The sequence below is a fragment of the Cariama cristata genome, unplaced genomic scaffold, assembly GCF_000690535.1.
Source record: "Cariama cristata isolate BGI_N322 unplaced genomic scaffold, ASM69053v1 scaffold12209, whole genome shotgun sequence".
NCBI classification, from domain to species: domain Eukaryota; kingdom Metazoa; phylum Chordata; class Aves; order Cariamiformes; family Cariamidae; genus Cariama; species Cariama cristata.
The window spans coordinates 32,208-43,509 of record NW_009636364.1 but is presented as its reverse complement, the minus strand read 5'-3'; the positions used below and the strand labels follow the sequence as shown (position 1 = coordinate 43,509).

General features: G+C 46.0%; 1 protein-coding gene across 1 annotated transcript in view; it reads left to right on the top strand.

Annotated features, from left to right (window-relative positions):
• The first annotated feature begins 529 nt into the window (after window positions 1–529).
• SLC38A1 (solute carrier family 38, member 1) overlaps window positions 530–11,302 on the top strand; it is a 13,881-nt gene continuing 3,108 nt past the window's right edge. Inside the window, exons 1-8 of the mRNA XM_009707897.1 lie at window positions 530–609; window positions 2,258–2,350; window positions 2,667–2,748; window positions 3,886–3,968; window positions 4,912–4,970; window positions 5,103–5,228; window positions 7,448–7,527; window positions 8,694–8,794. Of these exons, the coding sequence (XP_009706199.1) occupies window positions 2,263–2,350; window positions 2,667–2,748; window positions 3,886–3,968; window positions 4,912–4,970; window positions 5,103–5,228; window positions 7,448–7,527; window positions 8,694–8,794 (619 nt within the window). The 5' untranslated portion in view covers window positions 530–609; window positions 2,258–2,262. The remainder of the gene's footprint in view (window positions 610–2,257; window positions 2,351–2,666; window positions 2,749–3,885; window positions 3,969–4,911; window positions 4,971–5,102; window positions 5,229–7,447; window positions 7,528–8,693; window positions 8,795–11,302) is intronic.

Below are 11,302 nucleotides of genomic sequence, written 5' to 3'. Positions count from 1 at the left end.
CCTCTTCCCCTCTCCTTGGACAGCGGGAGGCACATAAAAACCCATTTGGACACCCCTTTGGTAGCGTGTCAAACGTGTCCTGGGAAAAGATGCTTCCATTTGGTACGGAAACCCTTAAATAGAGGACTTCCCTTTTTGAAATTTTTACCCTGCTTCCAGAAAACAAGCTTTAGAGTGGGTGGTGAGGGACATACCTGGCTTATGCCTGCTCTGATTAATCCTAATTTCTATCTGATAAGACACCTTTATTCTTGCTTCTGTCAGTACGGGGAGGTGTGACTCGGTGAGAGGCTGCGCTCTGCAGCTCGGCTGGGTGTTACTTGGCCGAATCCCTCGGCATGCAGGGCTTTCTGCCTCCGCAGCGCTGTGCTGGAACTGCAAACAGCACGTGAATCACTTGTATTTTTAGGGCTTTTTGCATTGTCAGAAGAGTGAAAAAATTATCTCGGAGTCAACGGAAATAGGACCTGGCGTGAAGTATTGCAATGTTAGAGCTCAGCTCTTACAGTAAGCTTTGTTTTCCATTCTTTTGTAGGGTGCTTTTGGTTTCAGTGACGCTGCTGTCTATTTATTCAATATATCTCCTGTTGGTGTGTTCAAAGGAAACAGGTAATTTCAGATGTTATTATACCATTTCAGTAGAATTGTAAACAACAAGAGGTGAAAAGTGCTCAAATAAGGCCTGGTGCTTTGCGTAAGATGGAGTTTCTGTCACTTTGCTGACACAACAGAAAGGCCTAACACATTTGGGGTCAGAAGCCCAGAATTAACAAGAATTTATGACATGGCAATGGGGAACAGCATCTGACCATGACTATAAAGAGAGAAACTTATGACAAGGAGGGAATTCTGCTACCGTAAAATGTTGTCTTCAGTGAGCTGGAAGGAACAGCTCTTACAGTTTCTTTGCATTACAAAACCAATTACAAATGAAATATAATGAATCTTGGCCTATGGTGAAGCTTACCTGGAAATACAGTTTGTCCTTAGTGGTTAGTGTGAAATTCCTCATAGCCTTTGTGACGTAGTAGGAAATTTTCTAGAAGAAAATAAAAGGGAACAGTTCCTCCACAGAGAGAAGTTTATTCATAAGAAAAATATATTCTAAACACAGAAACTGGAAGTTACCTACAGTGTTAAATGTCACTGTGCTCTGAAGTCCAAGAGTCCCTTTCCTTGGGTACCAATCTCTGAAGACAGATTTTTAAAATTACCTGTGCACAAGAACACTGTAATATTTTAATACACAACTTGGACACACATGAGTTACTGCTGTAGCATGTATAATGGCAGCAACTGCCTATTTAAATTAGGTACGTATGCCTAATTGTGGACACGTTTGTGCCCTGTTAGTTCCCAACATCTAAGCCCTGGTTTCTATGCTGCTGGTACATTTAAGCTCAAACTTACTGTTTATACAAGCTTCAAAGCAGAAATGTCAGCTATAAGGAAATATACAGAAAACCAAAAAATGGGATGCATTGTAGAAATCATCTGTACAGTGTAACATCTGCAGTATTTCTCTTTCTGTTGTCATGTATCTCGCCATCTTCACAATGCCCAGTATTCTTCTCAGCCTAAGTCACAGCCAAGGAAAAAAACAGTTAACAGAAATGCAAACCAATTAATAGAGGAGTTTGTCAAGCTTGACAGATATTTAAAAAGAAGTTTTAGTTATCTTAAGCCTTTCCCTGCATTTACCAAAAACATACCACACTGAGAATTCACAAGTTAAGGCTTCACCACTAGAAGTTGTAAATCACCCTGTGAGCCGGTGGCTGCCCTTGGTTGGATGGTTTGGTCAAAGCAAGCGAAACGGCAGAGTGGCGGCAGTGTCTGTGCTGCGGCCAGGCTGCCCGCGCCGATCTGGGCATCCTGCTCTGCCCAGGTTTGGCTGGAGAGGAGGCTTTCTACGTCCCGCTCATTGCCGGTGCAAACCTGGCATGCCTGGAGGGGGATCCCAGAGCTTAACGTGTCACCAGGGGTACAGAGAGACTCATTAAAGGGATGTAATAGCCTCATTAAGAGCTTCCATTTCAAAAGTGACCGGTAGCCAACGATAACATTTATAGACGTCAAGAAAACATTCCTACCGAAGTTTCAGCCCCAGTAATTACAAGCGAGCTCTCTATGTGCTTGCAAAGGGCAGATAGGGCTGTACAGATGGGTGGTTAGCTGCTCAGGAATCATGACTGTTTCCACTCAACAGCTTTTGCTGGTGTGTTTGTTACCCTTCTCCTCGTTTCTTTTCATGCAGGCTGCATGGTGTATGAAAAGCTGGGTGAGCAGGTCTTTGGTACCCCGGGGAAAATGATTGTCTTTGGATCTACATCTCTCCAGAACATTGGAGGTAAAAGAGATGGGGAGTATTGAAAAACAAAACCCAGGAACATCTTAATAACGTTACAGCTACCAACTAGCCAGGTTCCTCGTTCCCTCAGTGGCATCTTGGGATCGCCATGCTCCCCAATATAGCTGTGGCTAATGCTTCGCATGGAGCCCTTTAAGAATGCTGTATTACTGAATGATCAGTAGTTTACAGTCAGTTACAGTTCGGGGTCTTCTGTCATCAGATGCTGATGTGGGAAAAGGTTCAGGATGCTTCTCTTTACTTGTTCCGCCAAATGTCTTACCCATGTTCTAAACTGACTTTCTTCTTCCTCCAGCAATGTTGAGCTATCTCTTCATAGTCAAAAATGAGCTGCCTTCTGCCATAAAGTTTTTAATAGGAGAAGAAGAATCTTTTTCGTAAGTTAAATTAATTTTGGTGATTAGATTATAAAATTTGTGTAGATAAGTTTAAGCATATGTTTATAAAAGCTCTTAAGTATTGGATACTCTTTAGGTTTGTCAAAGTAGATCTTCACAGGAGTATGTCAGGGGGTGAATAAAAACCAAGATAACTTTGGGAAGGAAAAGAGGATGGATAGGAAATGGAAGGTTAAGTCAGTAGTTACTCTCTTCGCACACCAGATTTTCATGAAGAACTGTGATTTATACCAATCTCTTACCAGTCTTTTACAGCATTAAGCGACACTTCAAGATATTGGGAACAGTGCAAGTTTAAGATATTATGTATTTCCCTGTGTTCTTAGCATCTTCTGGGATTTTGCCCCTGCAGCACTGTCTATAGTTTGAAATTCTTTGATACAGGCATATGACAACAGGACAGTATTAGATTTCTGCCACTTATCACCCTTTGACATTTGCCAGCTTCCTTAATAGAGGGGAAGTACTGCTTTACAGTGGTAAATATCCTTTGCACTGGGTTATATGGTGTGCTGTAGGGCACGAGAAGAAGGTAGAAGACCCATCCCTCAGGCTCTCATACTAAACTGGACCGAGCAGTGGCAATAGGTCATACGGAGCGTCACTGACGCTGTCCCTTCTCCCCTTTCTTGCTTTCCAGCAGGATTCAAAGCACTTTGCTAGAAGGAGATGGAGCCTTGGGCTGGCTAGTGTGTGCCAGCCCACCGGAGCCTGCTTTGCCGCTCTCCAGGCACATGCTCGGGTGGTTTAGCAACCAAATCGTGGTGCCCCGCCTGCCCTCCTTGCCTGGGGGCTTATGTCAGGTCTCGGAGGGTGTCGTTCTGCCTCTTGGTCCCACTCCCTGATCTCTGCAGTAGTCTGATGTTTTGTCGAGCGATGATGAAAATCTGCCGTTATCCGAGTCAGAGCAGTGCCATGTTTGAAGGGCTGGATACTTAATGAGTCTACAAAGCGTAGATGTGGCCCCCAGCTCTCCTTTGGTAGGAGCTTGTAGGGTAAGGAGACCAAAGACAGTTCTGTAACTGCAGCAATCAACGAGGATGACTGAGCATGAGGGAAACGAGAGAGAGTTTAAGGTGTGCTCATGGTGGTTTTCTTTTTTAATGTTTTATACAGGGCGTGGTACATGGATGGGCGGGTTCTTGTTGTCATGGTGACGTTTGGTATAATCCTCCCTTTATGTCTCCTTAAGAATTTAGGTAAGATGCAAATGCCATTGAATAAAATGAAGGAGTTCAGACATCATGCCACTGACAGCCACACTGGCAACTCAACTATAATAAAAAAGAAATTGTGGTCTCATTGTATTCTAAGCAGCCTCCCTGGTCCAGGAATAAGCTGGCTTTTGAGCATCTTGGAACAAGTAGGCCTAAATTGTCACGACGGTTGAACTCAGTATAAACCAGGTTCATCCATACGATTGTGAAATTGATTTAAAAAATTATAGTTAAGAGGGTCTTCATTTCGTAAGGCAATTCTGTTTTATGTATAGCCTGTAAAAATAAGTTCACAGATTGTGAGATTACAAAAAATAATTTATTTTTCTATCAGCATCGAAAATTTTAGTGGTGAGGTTAATTGGAGGTATTGGACTTTGAAGTAAGATCTAGATAGAGGATTGCATTTTCAGATATGTCCGAGTTCACAGAGATGCCAGTAGGTACACAGCGTATTTTTTAAAACCATGTAACAAGTTTTGACACTGAAGTCCTATTGGGATCTTCCCTTTGGGAAAATAACCCATACTCAGCTGCTGTGGCTCATATCAGGGAATCTGGGTCGCGTTCTGATTGCAATTACACATTTTCAGGTTTGTTTCAATTTTCACAGCCCCTTTCAAAAGGGAAATTAGTTAAACTGCTGTAAAGGTGACCCTCAGGAAGTCAAACCAGTCAGAGCAAAGCTTGGGTCTGTCTGAGAGCCGGGAGGCTTGCGATGTGGGAGACTCTCACACCAACAGGGCATGCTTGGTGTCCAGAAGCTCATGATACGTATTAAATGTATAATACATTTTTTTAGATAGATATATATAGTTAAATGTACGATACATTTAAACTTTTAATGAAGCAGCAAAAAGAAGTAAAAACCAAGATATGGCTAATAAAATAATTTTGTATGAGATTTCCCTTTAATTTCTTTCAGGGTATCTTGGCTATACCAGTGGATTTTCATTAAGCTGCATGGTATTTTTCCTGGTAGTGGTAAGTTCAGCTTGCTTTCTTCATTGGATGAGAGCCACTTGATAGTATATTCACAATTTCTCTGATGTTTTCATTTCAATTTGCTTTTTATTATTGTTTTTAGCAATCAGCTGTCTTCCACTCTTATTCTAGGTTATTTACAAGAAGTTTCAAATTCCCTGTGGCGGATTGGAGCTAAATACAACATCATCTTTCCTATCAAATAGCTCAGCACATGAACATATGTGTAAGCCAAAGTATGTTATCTTTAATTCCAAGGTATGTTTCTTTTTATAATACTTATTTTTAATTCACATAATATATGCACCTACACCCCGTGTTCTTAGTCCAATCAGCACCACGCAGGGCCTGATTCTCCATGCTTCCACTCATGCTCCACTGGTGAACGTCCCGTGGGTCTCCTTGCTCAGTCCGATGGAGATGCTGTGTTGACCGTCCCTCCTTGGGGTCTTGCTCTGCCCCGGCAGTGGATGTGCTAAGGCTGTGAGCCCCAGCTACCACCGGACAACGAATGCTTTCTTTGGGAGAGTTTTCCTTTCCACTGCTTTGTAACTACCCGTGCTGCAACTGCACCTTTAGGCTGTAGTTCAGCAGAGGCTAAGCCATTCCTGCATCCAAAGCCCAGGAGTAATCCCACTGTCCCGCTGCACACAAACCACTTCTTTGTGACAGGGTGCGTGCTTCTGTAGGTGAACTGGATTGAGAAAAGGATACAGTTGAAAGCTAATCCAGCAAAAATTTGATTGCCTTTCAGCTGGATGCTTTCCTCCATAACCACACAGCTGCAGGAAAAGTTGTGCCAAGAGAATGCGAAAGAGCAACTGGCTGTAGCTGTGGGAGCAGGAGGATTGCTCCCGTCAGCTGTGCTGGGCGCAGGGCTCCTTAAACAGCACCTTATCCACAGGGCAGGGTCCTCGGGGGGTTGCAGTTGCATACATAGGGAATGCGCAGGTATAGCGTATGTGTGCAAAAAATGAAATTTTTTTAAATTCATCCTACCAGCTTCAGTTGAAGAAGCCAGTCTGAGCACTTTTCTTTAGTTGGGGGTAGCCATCAGCCCAGATCTGCTGTGACAGACCAGGAATTAGTTAACTTGGTGTGCAATAGCAGCGTAGGTGTGGGTACATTTTAGGTAGCGTTGAAGGGCAGTCTTCTTCTCCTGCAGTAAGTGCCAGCATTTGCCTCGGAGCTGATGGAGGCACATCGGAAGGATCGGTCCGTCTGAATTAGGCACACTGGAGCCGAACTCGAGAGGTTTGCCCTCGGGACCAACAGTTTGCCAATCATTTTAGCAACTTGGGTGTATGAGAGGAGAGACAGTTTCACAGAATCAGAGGACGGCTGAGGTTGGCAGGGACCTCTGTAGATCATCTGGTCCAACTCCCAGCTCAAGCAGAGCCACCCAGAGCCAGTTGCCCAGGACCATGTCCAGGCAGTTTCTGAGTATCTCCAAGGATGGAGACTCCACAACAGTGACGTGCTGTGAGTGAGGGAGAGGAGGCTGCACAGGCCTGGGTGAGGAAGGGCCACTGGAGAGCAACTGCTGTATTCAGTGAATCTGTCAGGCCTGGGGTGTACCCCAGGATGGCTTCTGTGGGAAGGGGATGCCTGTGGCCAGTGCAAACGGGTCTCAGAGGGCCAGGGAGAGCTTCATCTAGGGATGGACTCATTTTGTCCTCACATTTTGTCCTGGTTTTTGTGTGATCGCTGCTTGTACCCATTCCCTGGGGAGAATGGAAGTGCTCGGGCACTGAGATCATTTGTGAAGTTTGGCTGTACACTGAGGACTGAAACCCACTTGGGTTTTTGGTGGAGAAGGGGGTGATGTCCCCCCCCCCGGAGGCCTCCCGCGCTTCCTGGTGACGTAACGGTCTCTCTCTTTCCCCAAGGAAAAGCATACTCCCTCCCTCCGCCCTCCTAGCCCTTTTGTTGGCCTGGGAAATGAAGGGACTCAGTCTGGTACCTTGAAATATCCATTTATTTGTAAGTTCTGCATTCCTCTTCTCTTTTCTTACAGTCTGGATATGGGCTTCCTCTTCAGGACTTCAGCCTTAGCACCACGGGTGCGCACCCCTCTCCATGCCAAGGCAGGGTAGCGTAGCGGTGACCCACCGAACGTCCCTTTTACGCATGACGGTGTGCTAGTAACGGTGGCAGTAGCTGGGCAGGGAAACCCATCCCAGGGAGCAAAACCAGCAGCCACGGGGCATCCAGGGCTGCGCTCCGTGAGCAGAGTCAGGACTGTGCTCGCGCAACCCAACGCGAAGACTTTGTTCTCCCGTTGAAAGAGCGCCGCTCTCCATATTTCGTTAAATCCATGCTAATTGACAGGTCTTCTGCCTTCTCTGAAGGCTCTCAACATTCAGTTGAAGAGTCCCAAGAGTTGGGAGCTGAGGTAGTTGAGCACAGATCATTTCTTCACGCCGCTGGGGGAAATACTTCTTCTTAACTTCTTTTCTGAAATTCTCTCCGAACAGACTGTGTACGCTTTGCCCACCATTGCTTTTGCGTTTGTGTGCCACCCGTCAGTCCTCCCGATCTACAGCGAACTTAAAGAGTAAGCCTTTCTCTTTCTTTTTTTCCAGTTAATTGTTTTGCACCACTTTACATGGAAAATGTTAGTGCAGAGGTGCTCTGAGTCATTCCTGCCATTTGGAGGAAATGTGCTTTAATAATGCCCAACAAGCCAATGAGCGTGGCTGTCAGCTAGGAAATCTGGCCTCCCCAGCGTGCCGCTGGGACGGGGTGAGGGAGGTGGAGGATAATGCAATACTTTGGGAGTTTTCTCTGGACGTACACGGCAGCCTGGGGAGAGCCCAGTTGTGCCAGTCGCTATTTGGCACAGGAGAGAGGCGTGTGTTCAGCTAACAGCATTTGTTCCAGTGCAGCTACAAATCTGTTGCGGTACCAGGAAAAAAAAGTACTTTCAGCCTCGCCTGTACTAAAAGACCTTTGCGGGTACCGCTGTCTCACCGACAGCTCCGACTGGGCAGGGCTGTGGGGAGCTGGAGGCCAGCCCTGCTGCGACATCGCGGGCAGCCCTGGGGGGCTGCAGTGGGGTCCTGGGCCACGGGGGGAGCCCCAGGGGAGAGGTCGGGATCAGTGAGATCCACGGGTATCCTCAGGTCCGGCCATTTGCTGGGTGCTTTGAGTTTCAAGTGACTTCAGCAGGTTCCTGTGTGGATTTAAAGGTCTTAAGTTTAAGTACTGAAGTGTGAATATTTCAGAACAAATATCTAAAGATGAAATGTCTACACTTACCTATTTTACAGATCTACAGTGGTCTGCGTACATTCATTATTTCTACCCATGGGGACACAAATGTTTCTCTGCAAACTTTCAGAATGTTGGGTTTTTCCTCCTCTGTGGAAAGAGAAAAAATACTCTTCCTTTATTTTGACCTTTTAATTTAATTACCAAAGTGTTTAAGGGCCAGCCCTCTCCACTCGGCTTCACTCTTTGCTCTGTTGAAGCGGGTACGGCCGGAGAGCAGAGCCGCAGGGCGGACCCACCATTTCTTGACTGAAGCCCCAAGCGGGGTCCGTTTCCCCAGTCCTTCTCTTCCTTGTGCAGCTGTCAATGAATGCCTGTTCTAAATGAAAATGCATTCATGAGTCTCCCCAGAGTTACTATGTTTATGAAAAGACATAATACATTTGTAAACAGCTATTGAAAAATCCAACCCAACCATTTTTATGTGTTCTGTTTTTCTTCTTTCTCCAGTCGTTCACAGAAAAAAATGCAGTTGGTTTCAAATATCTCATTTTTTGCGATGTTTGTGATGTACTTTATGACTGCCATATTTGGCTATTTGACTTTCTACGGTAAGTATGCAGTTCTTTACTGATCAAAGTAGAAAGGGAATACATGTGAAATCAAAAGCATATCCTAGCTGGAAAGGAAAGTCCCATCCACTTATATTAAAATACTTTTTCAAATTATTTTCCTTCAAGTTTTGATATTGAAGGTACAAATCCTTTCCTCCTTTTCCCCTTTGGATGAAAAGCACAAGTGAAAGTATTATTTGCAAAAGGCATATTCAAAATTTGGGGGAGAGATTTAACAGAATTGGGGATTAGCTGGGCCCCACTAAGGTTTTCATTCTGAGGTCCTCGCCTGAATGTTGTGTACATTGGTAATGACCGAAGCATGCATATCTGCCTAAAACGAGACAGATTTGAGAGCAGGTCCTAGGAAACGAGTATCAAATCAGCCATCACAGCTTTTTCATTTTCTTATTGACGCTTTCGTCATGGAGGTGAAGGACCAAATGTTTTCCCTGTATCCCTAGAGCTGACCCCTTCAGGTCTTGGTTAAATCAACTGGCAGTGAAAGCGGGGAAGCTTAGAGTGTTGTCCCAGCTCAGCCACAAAAGGATGGTTATTTAACTGTTTGAGACTTCCACCCTGTCTCTTTTCATGCATATCAATTCACTTAAAGAAGCAAACAAATTATGTTGTATCGCTACAGGATACAACACCTATGCCCTAAAGGCACAATTATTAAGGAAAGTAGGATAAAATACGAATGTTGCCCAGGAAGCTACTCCCATGTTCCAGTATAATGGGAATGTTGAAAAGTAGAGTCTTTTTCCATGGACCCGTAAGGGGTTACAAGACAGATGACAAAGCTGATGTTTGCCTTTTACCTCAGAGTGACCAAACGGTCGCCGCTCTCCTCCACCCTATCCCAAGTGACATTTTTCTTACCATCTCCTCATTCATGATAACCGTTCCTGGTGAGCCACATGTTGCGAGAGAAAGAAAATAAATAAATACGAAATCTGGCATGTTTATTTTTTTCAAAGGTGCACCTCTCTCACATTTGTTTTCTCAGGCTCTCATTCTGACTATGAGGCCTTGAGTCTGCATGCCTTGAAGTAACTTGAGGTCATCTGTTCTAACGTTCCCAATAAAACCGCAAACGCGCTGCAAGTGACAACAGCGACAGCCGTTCTCATCCAACTGCTCCCGTCTAACACATTTTCATAGAAATGCATCAAGTTAGCAGCCCCGGGGAGCAAGTGGGTGTAAATCAGCATGGACCCCTTCGCTTTGGCAGGGAGGAGATTCTGATGTGATTGCCCCAGGGATCTGAGGAGGCAGATCCGTGGCGCTCCTCTCTGGGAATCTCCCACACCCCTCAAGGACGAGGGTCTGGAGTCCGTGGAGGAGGTAGGGGCTGCGTCCTTCTGGCCCTCCCGAGGGGGAATGGCGGAGGAATCCCTGGGGGGGGGTCTCGTGTGCCTCTCCCCACGTCAGGCCTCTCCCCGCTGCCCAGCGCCCCGAGCCGGCGGGTGGAGGCTGCGTGGCTCCGCCGGGGCCTCTGCGAGGGTCAGTGCCCTGACAGGCAGCAAGAAAGACACCGAGGGAATATAAAATTCCTCCACTTTGAACCTTCTTCCCCTCGAGACTGGCATATGTTGGCTTACAGTTTTCTAACCCTCTTCTCTACCCACACCTGGGTAAGAACAGCATTTTTATTGTGGCCATTTCTCCTTTACGCCAATAGTACTTTGTCTGTTTGCTGTGTTCTCAAAAGTGTTGCAGTGATGACTATATTTACATTGCAGAATTACAGAAAAGAGGTGTTTTTCTTCCCCTAAAAGGTCACACTGTGGTTGGGCTCTGTGGTGTATCTAGCTGAAAGGAAAACAGACCTTCAACTGTAAGCCCTGCCCTTCACTTCCTACCTGGCTGCAGTCCGTGAGCGGGACAGAAGTTGCAGTCTGTGCTTGCAGGAGCAGAGTAAGCTCTGTGTCGCAGAAGCTGTGCATGTGCCCGGCTTGAAAACCCCACTCCTAATCTGCAGGGAGGTGGGAGAGCGTTTTCTTTCTCCTGGTGGGGATTCAAGCACTGCGTAGGTGGTGTTGACCCGTGGTCTCTCCCCAGAAGGGTGTCCTGGGGGGGGAGCACAGGCATTTCGCCGCAGGACAGGTCCCTCTGCCTCCAGGAATAGATGAGGTTTTACCAAGTGCCAAAGATTTTAAATTGGACGTCACCACCGAGTTCCCTTTAAGGACTTTGGTTTCAGAGCTGTTATGTTTTACCACCAGCTTTCTAAGATTACCAGGCAGAAGTAAAGCATGAACCTAAAAAGGGGCAGCGAGTATGTTTTGTGAGCCGTCCCCTTAGGTTATTGCTCCTAGATATGTAAAAGTTACAGAGCAAACACGTGGGTCCCTCAGCGGCTTCGCTTTCCTGTTGGTTAGCGCACACAGACCCGCTCTGCACTATTTATCACAGCGTCAAGGAAACATTTTTGCTAGAGGTCGTCTTAAAATATCACCAGCACCTCCCCATTAGCTCCCCCCTCGCCACTCCCCCCCCCCA